The sequence below is a fragment of the Saccopteryx bilineata genome, chromosome 3, assembly GCF_036850765.1.
Source record: "Saccopteryx bilineata isolate mSacBil1 chromosome 3, mSacBil1_pri_phased_curated, whole genome shotgun sequence".
NCBI classification, from domain to species: domain Eukaryota; kingdom Metazoa; phylum Chordata; class Mammalia; order Chiroptera; family Emballonuridae; genus Saccopteryx; species Saccopteryx bilineata.
The window spans coordinates 206,734,098-206,756,337 of record NC_089492.1 but is presented as its reverse complement, the minus strand read 5'-3'; the positions used below and the strand labels follow the sequence as shown (position 1 = coordinate 206,756,337).

Genomic DNA, 22,240 nt, shown 5'->3' with positions numbered 1-22,240 from the left:
GAGGAAAAAGAGCAGAAACTACTGCTCACAGCCACTTACCTGGCGACCAGGGAGCAAGGTGGGTTGAAAAGACCAGCTTATCTCCCAAGTGGAAAAGACAGGGAGAGGGACAGACTGTGAGGGGCTAAGGTATGCAAGAAACAAAATAAAAAAGCTGACTCATTCGTGCTGGAGGCGGCCATAGCTGGGGGAGGGACTGAACCTTTCACAAAACAGAGCTGAAGTGCTTCCGGATCAGAGATCTCCGGACATCTATCCAGCTCCAATCAGCACAACAAGACACAGCTGAAAACAAGAAGTGGGGAGGAGGGGCAGTAACTCAGGTCTCCATGGAGATCTGAGATACACCTCCCCCTACTGAAGCTGAGAGAAAAAACCCTGCCCCCAGTGAGGTTAGTTGGAGGAAGAGACCTTCAGCGTCTCAGGTTACACCCACAGCATTCCTGGATACAGTTTCAAGGAAGCCCCCTGCTGAGATCAGTTAACAAGACTATCACCTGTTAAGAAAACAAACAAATCAAGACTTCAAAGCTGCCCAAATCCGAAAGTGGATTACAAATAATAGCTGATACCAACCCACGAAGACCTAAAAATAACACAACTGAAAACTGGAGGCAGACAACACCAAGCCTAGACTCAATCAACTCTACAAATAAAAAAAAAAAGAAGAAGAAGATGAGAAAACAAAGGAGTGCAATCCAAATGAAACCACAAGAGACACTTTCGAGAGATGAACTGAGTGATATGGAAATAATCAAACTTCCAGATGCGGAGTTCAAAATAATGATTGTAAGGATGCTTAGGGATCTTAGAACAACAATGGAGGGGGAGTTTGAAAACCTAAATAAAGAAATAGCAAGTATAAAAAAGAATCAGTTGGAGACGACAAATACAATATCAGAAATAAAGACCACAATGGAAGGAATTAAAAACAGGATAGATAGAGCAGAGGATCGAATCAGCGAGTTAGAAGACAACTGGAATGAAGGCATGAAAGCAGAGAAGAAAAGAGAAAAAAGACTCAAAAAGTCAGAGGAAACTCTTAGAGAGCTCTGTGACAACATGAAGAGAAACAACATCCGCATCATAGGGGTTCCTGAAGAAGAAGAAAAAGAACAAGGGATAGAGACTTTGTTCAATCATATCATAGCTGAAAACTTCCTTAAATTAATGCAAGAGAAACTCTCACAAATCCAAGAAGCACAGAGGACTCCATTAAAGAGAAACCCAAAGAAACCTACACCAAGACACATCATAATTAAAATACTAAAGCTAAGCGATAAAGAGAAAATATTAAAAGCTGCAAGAGAAAAAAAAGTTATCACCTATAAAGGAGCCCCCATAACGATGACATCTGACTTCTCAACAGAAACACTTGAGGCCAGAAGGGAATGGCAAGAAATATTCAAAGTAATGCAGAACAAGAACCTACAACCAAGACTACTTTATCCAGCAAGGCTATCGTTTAAAATTGAAGGAGAAATAAAAAGCTTCCCAGACAAAAAAAAAAAAAAAACCTCAAGGAATTCATTACAACCAAACCAATGCTGCAGGAAATATTAAGGGGCCTGGTGTAAACAGATAAAGTGGGAAAAGAATAAAGAAAAAAAAAAAGAAAAAGGAATACACCTTTAAAGAAGAAAATGGCAATAAACAACTACATATCAATAATAACCTTAAATGTAAATGGATTAAATGATCCAATCAAAAGACATAGGGTAGCTGCATGGATAAGAAAACAGGACCCATACATATGTTGTCTACAAGAGACACACCTTAGAACAAAAGACACACACAGATTGAAGGTAAAAGGATGGGAAAAAATGTTTCATGCAAACGGAAATGAAAAAAAAGCTGGGGTAGCAATACTTATATCAGACAAATTGGACTTTAAAACAAAGGATATAGTAAGAGATAAAGAAGGCCACTACATAATGATAAAGGGAGTAATCCAACAGGAAGATATAACTATTATAAATATCTATGCACCTAATATAGGAGCACCCAAATATATAAAACAGACTTTGATGGATTTAAAGGGCGAGATCAACAGCAATACTATAATAGTAGGGGATTTCAATACCCCACTAACATCACTAGATAGATCCTCAAGAAAGAAAATTAACAAAGAAACAGCAGACTTATTGGAAACACTAGATCAACTCGATTTAATAGATATCTTCAGAAACTTTCACCCTAAAGCAGCAGAATATACATTCTTTTCAAGTGCTCATGGTACATTCTCTAGGATAGACCACATGTTAGGGCACAAAAGTGGTCTCAACAAATTTAAGAAGACTGAAATCATATCAAGCACTTTCTCCGATCACAACGGCATGAAACTAGAAATGAATCACAGCAGAAAAGCTCAAAAATTCTCAAACACATGGAAACTAAATAGCAGGGTGTTAAATAATGAATGGATTAAGAATGAGATCAAAGAAGAAATAAAGAAATTCCTAGAAACGAATGACAATGAGCATACAACAACTCAAAATTTATGGGACACAGCGAAAGCAGTGCTGATAGGGAAGTTCATAGCACTACAGGCACACTTTCAGAAGCTAGAAAAAGCTCAAATAAACAACTTAACCCTGCATCTAAAAGAATTAGAAAAAGAACAGCAAGTAAAGCCCAAATGTAGTAGAAGGAAGGAAATAATAAAGATCAGAGCAGAAATAAATGACATAGAGGCTAAAGAAACAATACAGAAGATCAATGAAACTAGGAGCTGGTTCTTTGAAAAGGTAAACAAGATTGATGCACCTTTAAGTAGACTCACCAAGAAAAAGAGAGAGAGGACTCAAATAAATAAAATTAGAAATGAGAGAGGAGAAATAACAACTGACACAACAGAAATACAAAATATTGTAAGAAAATACTATGAAGAACTGTATGCCAAAAAACTAGACAACCTAGATGAAATGGACAAATTCCTTGAAACGTACAATCTTCCAAAAATCAATCTGGAAGAATCAGAAAACTTAAACAGACCAATTACACCAAAGGAGATCGAAACAGTTATCAAAAAACTCCCAACAAAGAAAAGTCCGGGGCCTGATGGCTTCACAACGGAATTCTACCAAATATTCAAAGAAGAACTAACTCCTATCCTTCTCAAACTATTTCAAAAAATTCAAGAGGAAGGAAGACTTCCAAACTCCTTTTATGAGGCGAGCATAATTCTGATTCCAAAACCAGGCAAAGACCACACAAAGAAAGAAAATTATAGGCCAATATCTCTGATGAATATAGATGCTAAAATCCTCAACAAAATATTAGCAAACCGGATCCAACAATAAATGGAAAAAATCATACACCATGATCAAGTGGGATTTATTCTGGGGAGGCAAGGCTGGTACAATATTCGTAAATCAATCAATGTGATTCATCACATAAACAAAAAGAAGGAGAAAAACCATATGATAATTTCAATAGATGCAGAAAAAGCATTTGATAAAATCCAGCACCCATTCATGATCAAAACTCTCAGCAAAGTGGGAATACAGGGAACATACCTCAACATGATAAAAGCCATCTATGAGAAACCCACAGCCAACATCATACTCAATGGGCAAAAATTAAAAGCAATACCCTTAAGATCAGGAACAAGGCAGGGGTGCCCCCTTTCACCACTCTTATTTAACATAGTCTGGAAGTCCTAGCCACAGCAATCAGACAAGAAGAAGAAATAAAAGGCATTCAAGTTGGAAAAGAAGAAGTAAAACTATCATTATTTGCAGATGATATGATATTGTATATAGAAAACCCTAAAGTCTCAGTCAAAAAACTACTGGACCTGATAAATAAATTCAGCAAAGTGGCAGGATATAAAATCAATACTCAGAAATCAGAAGCATTTTTATACACCAACAATGAACAGTCAGAAAGAGAAATTAAGGAAACAATCCCCTTCACAATTACAACCAAAAAAATAAAGTACCTAGGAGTAAACTTAACCAAGGAGACTAAAGACTTGTACTTGGAAAATTACAAAACATTGATAAAAGAAATCAAGGAAGATACTAACAAGTGGAAGCATATACCGTGCTCATGGTTAGGAAGAATAAACATCATTAAAATGTCTATATTACCCAAAGCAATTTATAAATTCAATGCAATACCAATTAAAATACCAATGACATACTTCAAAGATATAGAACACATATTCCAAAAATTTATATGGAACCAAAAAAGGACACGAATAGCCTCAGCAATCTTAAAAAAGAAGAATAAAGTGGGAGGTATCACACTTCCTGATATCAAGTTATACTACAAGGCCATTGTACTCAAAACAGCCTGGTACTGGCATAAGAACAGGCATATAGATCAATGGAATAGAACAGAGAACCCAGAAATAAACCCACAGTTCTATGGACAACTGATATTTGACAAAGGAGGTAAGGAAATACAATGGAGTAAAGACAGCCTCTTTAACAAATGGTGTTGGGAAAATTGGACAGCTACCTGCAAAAAAATGAAACTAGATCACCAGCTTACACCACTCACAAAAATAAACTCAAAATGGATAAAAGCCTTGAATGTAGGCCGTGAAACCATAAGCATCTTAGAAGAAAACATAGGCAGTAAGCTCTCCGACATCTCTCGGAGCAATATATTTGCTGATTTATCTCCACGGGGAAGTGAAATAAAAGACAGGATAAACAAATGGGACTATATCAAACTAAAAAGCTTTTGCACAGCTAAAGACAACAAGAACAGAATAAAAAGACAAACTACACAATGGGAGAACATATTTGACAATACGTCTGATAAGGGGTTAATAACCAAAATTTATAAAGAACTTGTAAAACTCAACACCAGGAAGACAAACAACCCAATCCAAAAATGGGCAAAAGAGATGAATAGACACTTCTCCAAAGAGGACATACAGATGGCCAATAGGCATATGAAAAAATGCTCAACATCACTAATCATTAGAGAAATGCAAATTAAAACCACAATGAGATATCACCTTACACCAGTCAGAATGGCGCTTATCAACAAAACAACACAGAATAAGTGCTGGCGAGGATGTGGAGAAAAGGGGACCCTCCTGCATTGCTGGTGGGAATGCAGACTGGTGCAGCCACTGTGGAAAACAGTATGGAGATTCCTCAAAAAACTGAAAATCGAACTGCCTTTTGACCCAGCTATCCCACTTTTAGGAATATACCCCAAGGACACCATAGAATGGCTCAAAAAGGAGAAATGCACCCGCATGTTTGTGGCAGCATTGTTCACAATAGCGAAGATCTGGAAACAGCCCAAGTGTCCGTCAGAGGACGAGTGGATTAAAAAACTTTGGTACATATATACTATGGAATACTACTCAGCCATAAGAAATGATGACATCGGATCATTTACAATAGCATGGATGGACCTTGATAACATTATACGGAGTGAAATAAGTAAATCAGAAAAAAAACTGAGATGAATCCATACATAGAAGGGACATAAAAATGAGACTCAGAGACATGAACAAGAATGTGATGGCAACAGGGGTGGGGGGGTTGGGGGAGGGGGGGTGAAGAAGGAGAGAGGGGTTAGGGGAGGGGAGGGGCACAAAGAAAACCAGATAGAAGGTGACAGAAGACAATTTAACTTTGCGGGAGGGGTATACAGCACAATCAAATGTCAAAATAATCTAGAGATATTTTCTCTCAACATATGTACCCTGATTTATCAATGTCACTGCATTAAATTTAATAAAAAAATATTAATATTAAAAAAAAAAAGTAGAAAAATGAATAAAATATGACACTGAAAAAAGCAGTACAGAGCCTGGTCCCTAAAAGAAGGAAAGCAAATTAGGAAAGTCCTGTTATCATGATGCTTTTCTTCTGGAAACAATTTTTATATCATGGAACAGGGATGACAAACACAAATATAGTCAGTTGTCTTGCTGAGTTGAAAAGACAAATATAGGCGTTCCAAGAGGATGAGCCAGTTGGAATTTATGGGTCATACCACTACAGAAGAGGGAGTTTTGAAGAACTCCATAATTACTAGAGGCATCCCTGTGAGCTTTTGTCTGAACATTATCTAAGCACAGAGCAGAACTCCATGAAGCCAGGCAAAGAATAAAGGCCAGCAAGCTAAAAGCTTGGTCGCACAGGGCTGGCAGATAATCAAGTTCCTTTCAGCCAGAAATGGATACTTGGGACACAAAGAAAAGAGCCCAAAGATATAATGGCTCAGTAGACGAGCTATACAACATTTAGAGCAATGTTTAAAAAACAAATCTCGCCCTGGCCGGTTGGCTCAGTGGTAGAGTGTCGGCCTGGCATGTAGAAGTCCCGGGTTCGATTCCCGACCAGGGCACACAGGAGAGGTGCCCATCTGCTTCTCCACCTTTCCCCCTCTCCTTCCTCTCTTTCTCTCTCTTCCCCTCCCGCAGCTGAGGCTCCATTGGAGCAAAGATGGCCCGGGCGCTGGGGATGGCTCCTTGACCTCTGCCTCAGGCACTAGAGTGGCTCTGGTCGCAACAGAGCGATGCGATGCCCCAGGGGGCAGAGCATCACCCCCTGGTGGGCAGAGCATAGCCCCTGGTGGGCGTGCCGGGTGGATCCCGGTCGGGCGCATGCGGGAGTCTGACTGTCTCTCCCCGTTTTCAGCTTCAGAAAAATACAAAAAAAATTTTTAAAAAATAAAAAACAAATCTCATAAAGATAAAGCTGATCCACTATAACTTGTCTGCTAAATCAAAGTTCAATACTCTTTTTAAAGAAGGCAATAAAAGTCAAACACTTAACATAGTATTTACAACATTGTACATCTAATAAAAAATTATTAGGTATGTGAAGAAGTAAACCAGAAGAAAAATTAGTCAATAGTAACAGACCCAGAAATGACAGATATGATGAAATTAGCAGACAAAGAATTTAAAAAACTATTATAGAGCCTGACTAGTGGTGGCATAGTGGATAGAGCATCAACCTGGGATGTTGAGATCTCAGGTTCAAAACCCAAGGTCGCTGGCTCGAGCACAGGCTTGCCAGCTTAAGCCCAGAATTGCTGGCTTGAGCATGAGATCATCAACACAATCCCATGATTACTGGCTTGAGCAAGGGATCACTGGCATGGCTTGCTTGACAGCCCCCCCACCCCAATCAAGGCATACATGAGAAGCAATCAATGAACAACTAAAGTGATGCAACTACAAGTTGATACTCCTTATCTCCCTCCCTCCCTCTATATCTCTCACTTTAAAAAAAGAAACTATTAAAGATCTGCTCAAGGATTTTTAAAATAAAAATCATAATAAAGAGAGAAATAAAAGATATAAAAAACAGAACTTTGAGATGAAATAAATAATATCTGAAATTTAAAATTTATGCATAGACTTAAAAGAATAGATACAAAAGAAGAAAAGATCAGTGTACCTGTATACATAACAAGATAAATTATACAAATAAAACATAGGAAAAAAAAACTGCAAAAAATGGAGCTTAGCTGAGCTGTGGGGCTAATATACATATAACTGGAGTCCCATGTGGACTCCAGTGGAAATGAGAGAAAAAAGGAGACTGCAAGAAAATTGAAAAAAAATGATAGTTGTAAAATTTTCAAATCTTATAAAAATGACAGACCCACATTTGAAGAAGCTCAATAATTCAAATGCAGGATAGCCTGACCAGGTGGTGGTGCAGTGGATAGAGTGTCGGACTGGGATGTGGAAGGCCCAGGTTCGAGACCCCAAGGTCGCCAGCTTGAGTGCGGGCTCATCTGGTTTGAGCAAAGCTCACCAGCTTGGACCCAAGGTCACTGGCTTGAGCAAGAGGTTACTTGGTCTGCGGTAGCCCCACGGTCAAGGCACATATGAGAGGGCAGTCAATGAACAACTAAGGTGTCGCAAAAAAAAACCCAACTAATGATTGATGCTTCTCATCTCTCTTTGTTCCTGTCTGTCTGTCCCTGTCTATCCCTCTCTCTGTCTCTGTAAACACAACAAAACAAAACAAAACAAAAAACAAATGCAGGGTAAGCATAAAGAAAAGCACAAATGATCAAATTACTTAAAACTAATTATAGAGAAATAAAATTAAAAAGCAGCCAGAGAAAAAAGGCACATCACATACTGACAAGCAAAACTAGACAAGATTACAGACTTCTCATCAGAGACAATTCAAGCCAGATAACAATAAAATCACATCTTTAAAGCACTGAAAGAAATAAAAAATTGCCAACTTGTAAATTTATATCCAATAAAAATATCTCCTAAAAATAAAGCCTAAATTAAGACTTTTATAGACATTTAAAGCTGAGAAAAGTCACTGCCAGCTGACCTGCGTTACAGCAAATTTAAAGGAACTTCTCAGGCAGCAGGAAAATTATAACAGATAGAAACTGGAAACTATATAAATGACTAAAAGTGCTAGATATATGGGGAAATATAAAATATTTTCTTTTACATTTAAAAAATAACTTAAAGATAATTATTTAAAAGAATAATTACAATTTATAGTGGGATTTAGAATATATATAGAAATGAAATGTATGACAGCAATAGCACAAAAGACAGGAGAGGAAATGGTCCTAACATTATACATGAAGACTTATAACAGTAATTGAAAGTAAATAGTGGTAAATTAATGATGTATATTATTACCCTAATCCTAGAGCAACCACCAAAAAAAAAAAAAAAGTGCATGCACACACATACAAAATATAGCTAGAATGACAAAAGTGAAATAAAGTGGAAATTTTAAAAAATGTAATGAGTTAATACAAAAGAAAGGATGGAAAAGAGAACTAAGAAAAAAAATAGTAATATAGAAGGTTTAAACCCCAACATATTAATAATTACATTATCATAAATGTTCTAAATTTTTCAGTTAAAAGGAGAGATTATGAGACTGAACAATAAAAGCAAGACACAACTATATGCTGTCCACAAGAAGTCAACTTTAAATCCATTTTAAATATGAAGATACAAAGAGGTTAAAAGTAAAAAGATGGCCTGACCGGTAGTGGTGCAGTGAATAAAGCCTTGACCTGGAATGCTGAGGTTGCTGGTTCAAAATCCCGGGCTTGCCCAGTCAAGGCACATAGAAGAAGCAACTACTACAGGTTGATGCTTCCTGCTCCTCCCCCTTCTCTCTCCTCTTTTAAAAATCAATAAAATCTTTTTTTTTTTAAGTAAAAGGATGGAAAAAATATGTCATATAAACACTAACCACAAGAAAGCTGAGGTGGAATGCTAATTAGAATTATTGTGGTGATCATTTCACAATATAAACGGGTATTGAATCATTATGTTGTATACCTGAAACTAATATGTCAATTTTATACCTCAATTTGAAAAATGAGAAAAGAAAGCTGGAGTGGCTTTATTACCATCAGACAAAACACTTCATAACGAAGAATATTATTTGTGGTAAAGAGTGATATTTCATAATGAAAAACAGACTCAGTTCAGTAAGAGGAAATAATAACCCTAAATGTGTGTGTACCAAATAACAAACCTTCAAAATACAAGAAGCAAAGACTGATAGAACTGAAAGGAGAAACAAACAAATTCGCAATTATATTTGGAGACTTCAACATTCTCAGTAATTAACAGAACAAGTAGACAAAAAAACCCTGTTAAGTGTATGGAAGACTTAAACACCATTATCATCCAATTTGACATTTATAATACACTCCACACCAGGAGAGCAGAACACACATTCTTTTCAAGTACATGAGGAACATTCAGTATGATAGATATTCTGGGTCATAAAACAAGTTTCAAATTTAAGTGAACTAATATAAAATATGTTCTATGACCACAATGGAATTAAACTAGAAATTAATTATGGAGAAACATCTGTAAATTATCAACTATTTAGAAGTTAAGCACACATTTAAATAATCCATGGGTCAAAGAGGAAAATTAGAAAATATGTTTATTAGAATGAAAATAAAAATACAATGTACCAAAATTTGTAGGATGCAGTTAAAGCAGTAGCTACAGGTAAAATTTTAGCTTTCAAATGCTTATCTTAGAAAAGAAAAGCTCCAAATCAATGACCCAAGATTCTACCTTGAGAGACTACAAAAAGAAGCATAAACTACACCTTAAATAAGCAGAAGAAAGAGAAAAAGAATCTGACAATCAAGTGAAATATTTAATTCACTGTTTGCTATGGAATTTTTTTTCTATAAGAAGAAAAATATATTAACCTTAGAATATGACCCTGTATAAACAGATAAAAAATATGTTTTAAGTAGTGTACAGTTCTTTCCTCAACCATGTTACTCTGAAATCTAGACCACATTGGTCCCAAGGCTACCTTCTTACTGGCTCTTTCTTGCCAGTGACTGAGCACATCAGGGATCCTAAAGCAAGCCTATTCTTGGGACATAGGGCCATTTCTGCTAGGTGACTTTGGCTTGGGAACTTTCCACCAGCCTGTTGATCTTTCCTCATAATTGCACTGCAGTCTAAGATGCTTCTACCCAAGCTTATTTCCTTCCCTTTCATCGCTGCATTCAGGGTCAAATTAACATTTCAGTTTAATAGCTCTCTTCGTCATCTCTGGAGTCCTTCCCATGTTCTCTCACATGCATTTACCTCAAAAATCTTCTTACAAGTCTAATGCCATCTTTGTGTCTGCTGCTCAGAAGACTTGAACTAACACAGCAGCCTAGCTATTTTTATCTAAGAAAGAATAAAACCATCTGAGACTAAACAATTACCCTCACCTTAAAACAGAACTTTAGAAAACATTACCATTTAATCAGGGGTAAGCCTCAGTTTAAAAAATGATGTTGTAGATGGCAGAGTATATTAAAAATCTTCACCAGATTTTCCATTTTCCAACATGGCCAAAACGATTTTCTCCTTTTGATTAAATTTAATTTCAACTGACAAGCCTGCTTCTGGCTCTGCTGAGATGCTCTAATTTCCCCCTCGCTCTTGCTTTAGTACAATGTTATTCAATATTTCCTGACTCTAGCTGAACTAGATTCACTACTCCAGGCAGAATAATGGCCTGGATTACTCAGAGAAGCTCTAAAGAAGGATTTTTTTTTAAACCAGGACTATTTTCTAAAGTACTCTTGCTTTGAAATACCTTTTTCCTTTTTATTTGCACATAACTTAATAAGGGTTAAATTCAGTAGTGAATTCAAACTTTTTGGAGCCATCACTATTACCCACTCCACTTCTTGGCAAATATTTTGGAGAACGAAAACTTGAAAAAAGGAAAGTTAGCTGTCTCTTGACAGTTTGATATCCACAGCTTTGATAGGATTAGCCTTTCCTAAGTCAAAGAATTATTTGCAAAGTGTAGTGGATGCCCTATTATTCAACACAATTAGGACTGATAGTTGCTTGGTTAATCAAGAAGTCAGGAGAAAAAAATTTAAATGATTTGTATATATTGTAATCTTTTTATTCTAATTAAAAATATAAATATGCATGAATTTACAAGTCTTTTATCATAATGTCAATCTCTTTTTTTTAATGTGGGTTCATTGATTGGAATCTCATATTTTTTTTACAAAAACTATACCCATATATGCTCTCTATGATTTCTAATTAAATTATTCTTAAGTGAAGGATATTTAAAACTTTAAAGAAGTAATCTGAAATATATAATCATTTTAGATTTTTATAAGTTCCCCTCAAACTTTCATATTGTTTCATCTATGATAAATTCAACAGCAATTTTTAAAGTGCCTCTCCTTTATGGAATCTTTCCAAAGCATTCACTTTAGTTTGCACTGGAACAGTAACTCTTTCTTTTCATATTACATATATCATTGGTTTATATGATATTTCATTAAGTTATATCATCTAAATAATAAATTCAAATGGCAATAAACAGGTTGGTACCAAACCCAAGTGACTCTCTGAAAACACAGCCTCAATAATAGGAATGGAAATGTATAGGTGTACTAGAGAATGGCCTCCTAAATCTTGAGAGTTCTGCCTAACATGATGTTAGCAGGCTCTAAAGAGCAGGTCTAGTTAAGTTTAGTGAAGGGGCTTCTATTTACTAGAGATGGTTAGTTTCCCTTTAGGCATTCAGTGCCTTTTGCTTTGGTTCCCCATTGCAACTGCCCCCAACTGCCAGTGGTACCAAAGAATTTTGTTTCTTTTCCTTCTATCGTTTCCCCATATAATTTATCATTATTTTAAGCCTTTCTAATGGACAGGGTTGAACATTTATCACTGATAGTTAGTAACTCAGCTTATTGTATGGTAATTTGAAATTTTATTATAATTATTTCATTAAAGCTTCCTGGCAAACCTATAAGACAGGGAACAGCAAACTTTTTCCTTAAAGGGCCAGATAGTAAATATCAGACATAAATAAATATGCAAATACCTGTTGCATATTCTCTTTGTTTTTGTTGTTTTATATTTTTAAATAAGGTCACTGATAGGATTTGAGCCATGGTTTGCCAACTCCTGCTATAAGGTAAGTTAGAACAGGCAATAATGTGTCTCCCTTCCAGATATCTTATACGTATTTTTACTGAATAATAAACTTTTATTGAAAGTTTACAATGCCTCATCTGGTTTGAGCAAAGCTCACCAGCTTGGACTCAAGGTTGCTGGCTTGAGCAAGGGATTACGTGGTCTGCGGAAGGCCTACGGTCAAGGCACATATGAGAAAGCAATCAATGAACAACTAAGGTGTCACAACAAAAAACTGATGATTGATGCTTCTCATCTCTCTCTGTTCCTGTCTGTCTGTCCCTATCTATCCCTCTCTCTGACTCTCTCTGTCTCTGTAAAAAAAAAAAAAAAAAAAAGAATTTCTTGGCCCTGGCCGGTTGGCTCAGTGGTAGAGTGTCGGTCTGGCGTGCGGAAGTCCCTGGTTCGATTCCTAGCCAGGGCACACAGGAGAGGCGCCCATCTGCTTCTCCACCCCTCCCCCTCTCCTTCCTCTCTGTCTCTCTCTTCCCCTCCCACAGCCGAGGCTCCATTGGAGCAAAAGATGGCCCGGGCGCTGGGGATGGCTCTGCCGGGGTCCAGCCCCGGGGGGGGAACCAGGGGTCCCACAGGAGGAGACGGCGTCGGCGAAATCGAGTGAGAGAGCCGAATTCTTTTCTTTCTCTTTATTCTCTAGTTAGCATTTACTGCCAGGCATCTCCGCTAAATGCTGGTCTAGCTTTCTTTTTATGCACATACACTAAGTTACAATCACATGGTATTTTGAATACATCATTGTTTTAGTTTCACTGTGGTTACATATTTCCAGATAACAGTTAATTCATATCTATAAACTACAAATCAGGTGGTAAGTTATTCAAAGTACAGTTATACAATAACTTGAATAGTAATAACAATATTGGTACAAACTTCTAAAAGATTAGTACTAATTAATAACTCTATTTTACTGTTGTTGTGAGTCGAGGGCGCAGAAAGAGATAGCAGACGAAATCATCAAGGACTAGCAAAAGGACCACCGCTTGCTCAGGCAAATGGCCTTGAGTTCATGCAGTGTCCTAATTCTTTTCCCAGGAGACTACAAAAGGCTTGCTATTTAAGAAACTGACATAGTATTAAGAGTAACTTTTACTTAAAGATACATAGAGCGCATTTGCAAGATAGCTAGTAGCAACATAATATCAGAAGGCATTAGTTGCTACTGCTGCTATGAATCCCACCACATTCCTCTCCTTATTCTTGGAAAATACAAAAATCTCATGTTTTACTGAGAAAAGCCCAGCAACTGCCTTCAGTGACAAAACAAGTCTTTTAACAAAACATTCTTTACTTGCCAGCTGCACTCCTATCCAAGGCCACGCAACAGGCCACTCCACTCCACTTTACCTAAGATTCTAATGTCTAGTTAAACTTTATTCATTTACTATATTCATACACTAGTTAAGTTCTAACTTTATTCTTTCTAACATAATTAATAAGAAGAAATTCTCCTACAAACTTAACCTTTTATGAGGTATATCATAGCCAGCCTCTTATGTTTATGAGCCCAGTTCAAGGGGCTTACAGGCTTTTCTGTGGAACTTACACCTTCTGTCTCATTTCCAAAGAAATTACTACAAATCTACAGGGAAAGCACAGTACTATTATCCCTGTGCTACAAATAATAGCACACACCCAGAAAAGAGGGGATATAAGGCCAGATTAATTCAAAAAGGTCAAAGGGGGAAGTATCGTTTGTGCCTTTCCTTTGCGGTGACTTTGTCACCCCGCAGCCATTGGTCTTCTCTGCTGTGACTTTGTCAATCAGCAGTTTTTGATCTTCTTCTGCTGTGACCTTGTCAGCCAGCAGTTGTGGGTCTTCTCCTGCTGTGACCTTGCCAGCCAGCAGTCGTTGATCGGCTCCCAACATGGCTCCTTGGCCTCTGCCCCAGGTGCTAGAGTGGCTCTGGTCGTGACAGAGCGACGCCCCGGATGGGCAGAGCATCGCCCCCTGGTGGGCGTGCCAGGTGGATCGGGCGCATGCAGGAGTCTGTCTGACTGCCTCCCCGTTTCCAGCTTCAGAAAAATACAAAAAAAAAAAAAAAAAGAAAAAAAGTTTACAATGTGCCAAGTATATTGTATTTTGTGTACATTATCTGATTCAGTCCTCACAGACACCCTATGGTATTAATTGCTGTTGTTATTTCTTTTATAGATAAAGAAATTAAGACTTGGAGAGATAAGGTAACTTCCCACCATTCCATCAATAATAGAAACAGAATCTAAACTAGAAAGATTGACTTATGAATTATTGAACTATATGCTTCTGAAAAATCTTTCAACTGATGTACTGAAGAACACATAGCTAATTATTGGTACAGTCCAGACTGGAACATTGATCTTCTGACTCAGCAATGATGTACTACTAAATATTCAAAGAAATCAGCATTTTAAAGGGGAAGCTGACAATGTGTTAACCCCAATGAATGAATATCTAATGGTATAATATCAGGCACTGAAAAGAAACATATTTTGGAAGGGTTATCACATCTGGTGTGTCACAAAGCTAAAATCAGGAGTCACTGCCCTGCTTTTTCAATAAAGCAGTACAAGAGAATCTTAACTATGAAACACAGAAACACAACAAAAAATTATCTTAGGAATGTAATTCATTTGATTCCTCTCAGAAAACACTAAAATAGTAAATAACAATATACACTGCTCACAAAAATTAAAGGATATTTTATTGCTACATATCCATTTTGAAATATCCCCTAACTTTTGTGAGCAGTATAAAATGGGAGTCAGCAATAGAGCAAGTAGGTCAGGTAGTTGTTTAGGGGTAGGCTGAAGATGACAGGAGGAAACACAAGAAGAGAGAAATGCACAACATTCAGATGGTATTCATCTGGTGATTGATAACAATTCAGGCAGGAAAGTAATGTTACAGAGATCCACAACAAGGAGTAATGTGTGTTAGTGTCCCAGGAAGTAATACAGAAAAGTAGTAAGATAATTAACAAATGAGGTCAATAAACTCTAATAAGTCCTCCTATTATTATAACTCCCTCCCGTCAGTTCTTCTTTGAGCAGAAGTACTGGAGATAAACCAGGACAAAGACATGGTAAGGAGTGGAGAAGTATGCTTCAGAGAGGGAAAGGCCTGTGTAGATGAAGAGTGCAATAAATGTGACTTTCCCTGGAGGCATAATGCTACCCCATGCTTCCGTGGATTGGGAGAAACTGCAAACCATTCAAACCACATTTCTCTGCTTGCCCCACATAAGTAAAGGGCATACGGGCTGCTGCTACTATCTAAACAAAAAGCATGTATCAAAGCCCTACCACCTAGATGATGATAGCAAACACTTACATGGTACTATGTGCCAGGTGCTGTTTAAAACATTTTAGATGTGATAAGTAATTTAGTCTTCACAATCACCCTTTATAATCCCCATGTTTGATAAGGACATTGAAGCACAGAATGGTTAAATGACTTGGTGAAATTCACACAGCCCGGAGATAGTGGAGCCCAGTTAGACTCCACACAGTCCACATACTTAACCATTCTGTTATAAAGAACTTCTTTGAGGCCCTGGCTGGTTGGCTCAGTGGTAGAGCGTCGGCCTGGCATGCAGGAGTCCCGGGTTCAATTTCCGGCCAGGGCACACAGGAGAAGCGCCCATCTGCTTCTCCACCTCTCCCCCTCTCCTTTCTCTCTGTCTCTCTCTTCCCCACCCGCAGCAGAGGCTCCATTGGAGCAAAAGTTTCCCCGGGCGCTGAGGATGGCTCTATGGCCTCTGCCTCAGGCGCTAGAATGGCTCTGGTTGTGGCAGAGCGACGCCTCAGATGGGCAGAGCATCGTCCCCTGGTGGGCATGCCAGGTGGATCCCGGTCGGGCGCATGCAGGAGTCTGTCTGACTGCCTCCCTGTTTCCAACTTAAGAAAAATACCAAAAAAAAAAAGAACTTCTTTGGCATAATGGTGTCATCAAAAGCAAGTGATTGGCATCAAAATGTCTTGCAGCAGCATATAAAGGGCCTCAGGCTTTGGTCTGGGGATCAAGATAAAGGTTGGAACAAGCAACTGGAGAGAGATTCTTGGAAAAATGGGGATATCAGGGATGCTGTTGAGGAAGGAACTTGAGCATGAGAAAAAGACAAATGACTCAAAGAAGAAATGACCTTATTAGCATACCAATTTGGACATATCAAACTAGCAACTTAACTGTTCTAAAATTTGAGACTTAAACTGAATGTAATTATGATTATAAATTCTGGTCTTTGTAAGTACTTGCATTGATATTTCAATACATAAGTATATATATTTAAAAATTAAAGCAGCCACATTATAAATGAATTTTTAGCCATACTACTAGGATAAATGCTGATATTGGTCTAGCAGAAAGTTCTATATTGAACTTTAGACTACATTACATGAGCATGTGTTTTCAAACCTACTGATATAATATTTCTTGAACTGAATAATAAAAGTACTATAATATATATGTACTAAACAGAGAGATGTTTGACTTTAGACTATGTAGGGTAATCTTAGGATTTAGAATTTGCCATTGGAACTCAAATAAGGGCACTAACAACAAAGTAGGAAAACTTAAGCCAGATCTTCTTGAAACATATCCTCAGGAAACTGCCTTTCTAGTTAATATAAGTTTTTTTTTTATTGGTAAGTGAACAAAATAAACCAGAAATGTGAGCAAGAGCTGTCTCGGAGTACAAACCTAATATTTTAGATCCAGCTCCTAAAACAATCCATTGCCAGGCTGCACACAGATGCTGTTTGGGGACATTTTGCAAATAGTCACAGGGTCCTGCCTTTCCTTATGACAGCAATAGCCTTAGGACTCTATAAGTAGAACTTTGGTAGGATGCTCATATTGTGTCAAGAAAAATCTGGACACAAAATTAAATTAAATTAATTTTTAAAATAAAATTGTGTTTGCCCCTCCCCACCAAAAAGCAACACAAACACATACACCATGAACTAGGAAATATATAGTCATGATATGGAAAATATATTGAAAATCTATCTTAATTCTGTGTTTTATTATACATAATGCAAATTTCATTCAAAATTTTAAAATGTGTATATGTGTATACATGTAATTAAAAATATATGTTCCCAGGCTCTGGCTGATTAGCTCAGTGGTAGAGCATTGACCCGGCATGTGGAAGTCCTGGGTTCGAATCTCAGTCAGGGCACACAGAAGAAGTGCCCATCTGCTTCTCTACCCTTCCCCCTCTCCTTTCTCTCGATCTCTCTTTTCCCCTCCACAGCCAAGGCTCCATTGGAGCAAAGTTGGCCCGGGTGCTGAGGATGGCTCCATGGCCTCCATCTCAGGTGCTAGAATGGCTCCAGCGGTAGCGTAGCAGTGCCCCAGATGGGCAGAGCATCGCCTCCTGGTGGGCATGCTGGCTGGATCCTGGTCAGGCTCATGCGGTAGTCTATCTGACTGCCTCCCTGCTTCTAACTTCAAAAAATACCAAAAAAGAAAACAAAACACACACACACACACCACACACACACACACACACACACACACACACGCACACACATGTTCCCAGGGAGAAAAGTTCACATTCTGAATGTTAAATTGTCTGTATGAAACCGGCAATCCTAGAGGTTAGTAATGTACTTCTTTCAGGTAACTTGCAAAACCAGGATGGTTTTTGAAAGCACAAACACCACTACTGTTTGGCTTGGTGGATTCCAGAAATCTGAGCCACTGCTAATATTAAGGTTCTGCACCCTTGAACTTTGAAGACTGCTTCTTGCCATTGCAAATAGTTTGGTTTTGCCTGACCAGGTGGTGGTGCAGTGGATAGAGCGTGGGACTTGGATGCGGAAGGACCCAGGTTCGAGACCCTGAGGTCACCAGCTTGAGTGCGGGCTCATTTGGCTTGAGCAAAAAGCTCACCAACTTGGACCCAAGGTCGCTGGCTCCAGCAAGGGGTTACTCGGTCTGCTGAAGGCCCGCGGTCAAGGCACATATGAGAAAGCAATCAATGAACAACTAAGAAGTCGCAACACGCAACGAAAAACTAATGATTGATGTTTCTCATCTCTCTCTCTGTTCCTGTCTGTCTGTCCTCGTCTATCTCTGCCTATGTAAAAAAAAAAAAAAAAAAAAAAGTTTGGTTTCTTCTTCAGGAGTACCAGAATAACTTATCAGCATTCTATCTGAAACTCAGAGAGGGAAAGAGACCTGTCTGGGTTCCTCAGTGTTGTGGTTCTGACTCTAGCCCACTGTGAGGCCCAGCTGTACTTTTCTCCCTTGAGTTCCAAAAGAAAAGTCGTATTTCTTATTATAACTTTTTTTCTAAGAAGATTTTAGTTACTTGCAAAGAAAACCTGACCAAAACAGGTAGCAGGCTTAATTTAAAATCTAAAAGCCTGGAATGTCTAAGCAACCCAACTGTAAAACAGAATAATGTTTTTTTTTTAAGTGCATTGAAATATTAAACCTCCTAATCAATGCTATTCAAGAGAAATAAATCTTCCATTTTTGAATGAAAGACTCAGCCAAAATGCACTCAGAGAAAATATATGTCATTCATGTAGAAATAATCATTCTCATGACTATAATGCTTGTAAGATTAAAAACTGCATTTAATTACATTTTCTGTGACAGTGGCTTTCAAACCTCTTTTAGGCAACAGAGTATCTTCTTTTATCCTATGTCCATGTCCAAAGCAAAACATAGATCTGCTCTGGCTGAAGAATGTGCACATGTCTGCGTAGGGACCTGTGTGCCTATGTGCACCTGCAGGCATAAAATCATGCCTGATAGCTGACCTCTCCTGTCAGTGAGCCCGAGACTCCTGGGGCCCATGTGAATCAGAGCTTGAAAGCCACTGTGCTAGAAAAAGATAGTCACTCTTTTACACTTTATACTCTCACAACCAAACCACCAAATCAATCATATGCCTAGTTACCTGTGAGTTTTAAAACTTATTCCATCAACATAAATATCAATATCTGGGCAACAATGATTCACATAAAGTTTCAATAAGTCTTCTCCTAACTCAGATGCAGGTTCCAAGTCATAAATATCTTTAAAAGAAAAAAAGACTAAAAATTAGTTTCTTTACTATTATAAATATCTAGAGTTTGTATTCTAATATTAACAAAAGGTTTTCCCACATAGTTATCTTGATTAGCTACTGAAAAAGAGCAACAATGAATAAAATATTTAAGTGGTACGTAAAAAATGAAATGTTTAAAAATCATCTATACTTTCTGCTTTGAAATAAATATTTCCACTTACATTTAAACATAGATAGTCCTTTAACTATAGATACACCTTTAAATATAGGTAATATTATCATAAAATTATACACCAAAATTAAAAACACTACATGAAAGTTAGAAAATTTTCCAATTTTGGTATTTTTCACTACTCAGTTTCTTCTTATTCCTGGATTTAGGGCTAGAATTATCTGTGAACCAAAAGTCAATGGGATTTATAGAACACTTACTATGAGCTTAGTACTACACATAGTATGGAGAGGTACAGAAAATAAATATTTTCTAAATTATCTCTACTTCTAATGATTCACAATTTAGGTAGTGGGGAGTAAAATATAAAACATGTGCAAAAAAATAATAAAAATACTACACTGTATCATAGCTTTGTCAGTCCAGAAACTTTCTTTTTTTCTTTTGTTAAGTGAGAGGAGGGGAGATAGACAGACTCCCGCATGCACCATGACCAGGATCCACCTGGCAACACCCATCTGGGGCTGATGCTCGAATCATCCAAGCTATCCTCAGCACCTGAGGCCGACACATGGACCAACCAAGCTATCCTCAGTGCCCAGAGCCAACACTTGAATCAATGGAGCCACTGGTTGTGAAGCGGGGAGAAGCAGATGGTTGCTTCTCATGTGTGCCCTATCTAGAAATTGAACCCGAGATGTCCACATGCCAGGCTGATGCTTTATCCACTGAGAAAACTGGCCAGGGCATCAAAACTTTCATCAGTACATCTGGTGAGGGTCAGTCATGGAGGACAGATTCCTACTAACCAAATTTGCAAATTAAATATTTATAAACCTGAATGTCAATATTGGCTCTACTATCAAAAGAGATCCAGAATCTGATCTCTGCTCAATATCTCCTCGGCTACCACCCTAATTCAAGCCACTGCCTCTCACCTAGATTTCTGTATAACTTCCTAATAGTATTTCTACTCTTGACTCCCACAGTCTATTTTTAACAAAGCATTCAGAAGCATGTTTTATTATTATTGTTTAAAATTTTTAATTATTGATTTCAGAGAAAGAAATAAATACTGATTTGTTGCTACCACAACTAATGAATATATACATTCATTAGTTGCTTCTTGTATATATGCCCTGATCTGGGCTTGAACCTGCAACCTTGGCATAAAGGGATGATGCTCCAACTGAGCTACCTGCTCAGGGACAAGAGGCATGTTTTTAAACGTAATTTAGATCATGGCCCATCCCAGTTCAAAACCATCTGGCTCTCTCCATTTCTTTTAAAATAAAAGCCAAAGTCCTATAGTGACTTACCAGGCCCCACAATACCTGGCTCCTCATTCCCTCTCTGACCTTATTGCCTACTCTTTTACTTATTTCCACACTGAACTCTTTCTCATTCCTCCAAATAGCTGGTTATGTTCTCATGTTAGGATATTTTCACTGCCATTTCTTCTGCCCTGAACACTCTTCTCCATTTGACTAACCATTTGACTAAGTTTCTTACTTTATTTATTTATTTATTTATTTATTTATTTATTATTTTGGTGACAGAGACAGAGAGAGACAGACAGATGGAGAAAGACAGGAAGGGAGAAAGATGAGATGCATCAATTCTTCGTCACAGCACCTTTTGTTGTTCATTGATTGTATTCTCATATGTGCCTTGAAGGGGGTGGGGGGCTACAGCAAAGCGAGTGACCCCTTGCTCAAGCCAGAGACCTTGGGCTCAAGCCAGTGACTTTAGGCTTCAAGCTAGTGACCTTTGGGCTCAAGCCAGCGACCATGGGGTCATGTTTATGATTCCATATTCAAGCCAGCAACCCCGTGCTCAAGCTGGTGAGCCCAAGCTCAAGCCGGCAACCTTGGGGTTTCAAACCTGGATCCTTCTCATCCCATTCCAATGCTCTATCCACTGCACCACTGCCTGGTCAGGTGTGTTTTTATTTTTTATTTTAATTTTTTTAGAGAGAGAGAGAGAGACAGAAAAGAAGGAAGAGAGACAGGAGAGAGATGAGAAGCATCAACTCATAGTTGCTTCACTTTAATTGCTCATTGATTGCTTCTCATATGTGTCTTGACCCCTTGCTCAAGCCAGCGACCTGGGGATCACTTTGATGATCTTGTGCTCAAACCAGCAACCCTGCACTCAAGCTGGCAAACCTGCACTCAAGCCAACAAACTGCACTCGTCAGAAACATCAGGGTGCAGAACCAGGGACTGCAGCTTCCCAGTTGACACCCTATCTACAGCGCCACCACCAATCAAGCATCTCCTTGTTTTTAAATCTTTGTCTAAAGATCACCTTTTCAATGAGACTGACCCTGACCAACCATCTATAATTGCAACTCCCATTACTAGCACTCTGTTGGAGAGAAAACACTTTCCTCTATCCTTCCAGGTCTTCCAGTTGAACTAATAATTACATCAACATGAGACAGACTAACAAGAAAAAATAACCAAATTTAATTACATATATATGTATGGGAATACCACATACATGAGAGAGTCAGAAATCCCACATACATGAGTGTCAGAGAGAGGAAGGTAAAATGAGTATAAAATGATATTCTTGCCTGACCAGTGGTGGTAAAGTGGATAGAGAGTCGACTTGGGATGCTGAGGACCC

At 38.1% G+C, this 22,240-nt stretch overlaps 1 protein-coding gene across 1 annotated transcript in view; it reads right to left on the bottom strand.

The window, feature by feature from the left end:
* BTBD8 (BTB domain containing 8) overlaps window positions 1–22,240 on the bottom strand; it is a 126,393-nt gene that overhangs the window by 58,140 nt on the left and 46,013 nt on the right. Inside the window, 1 exon segment of the mRNA XM_066266523.1 lies at window positions 19,324–19,441. Within this exon segment, the coding sequence (XP_066122620.1) occupies window positions 19,324–19,441 (118 nt within the window).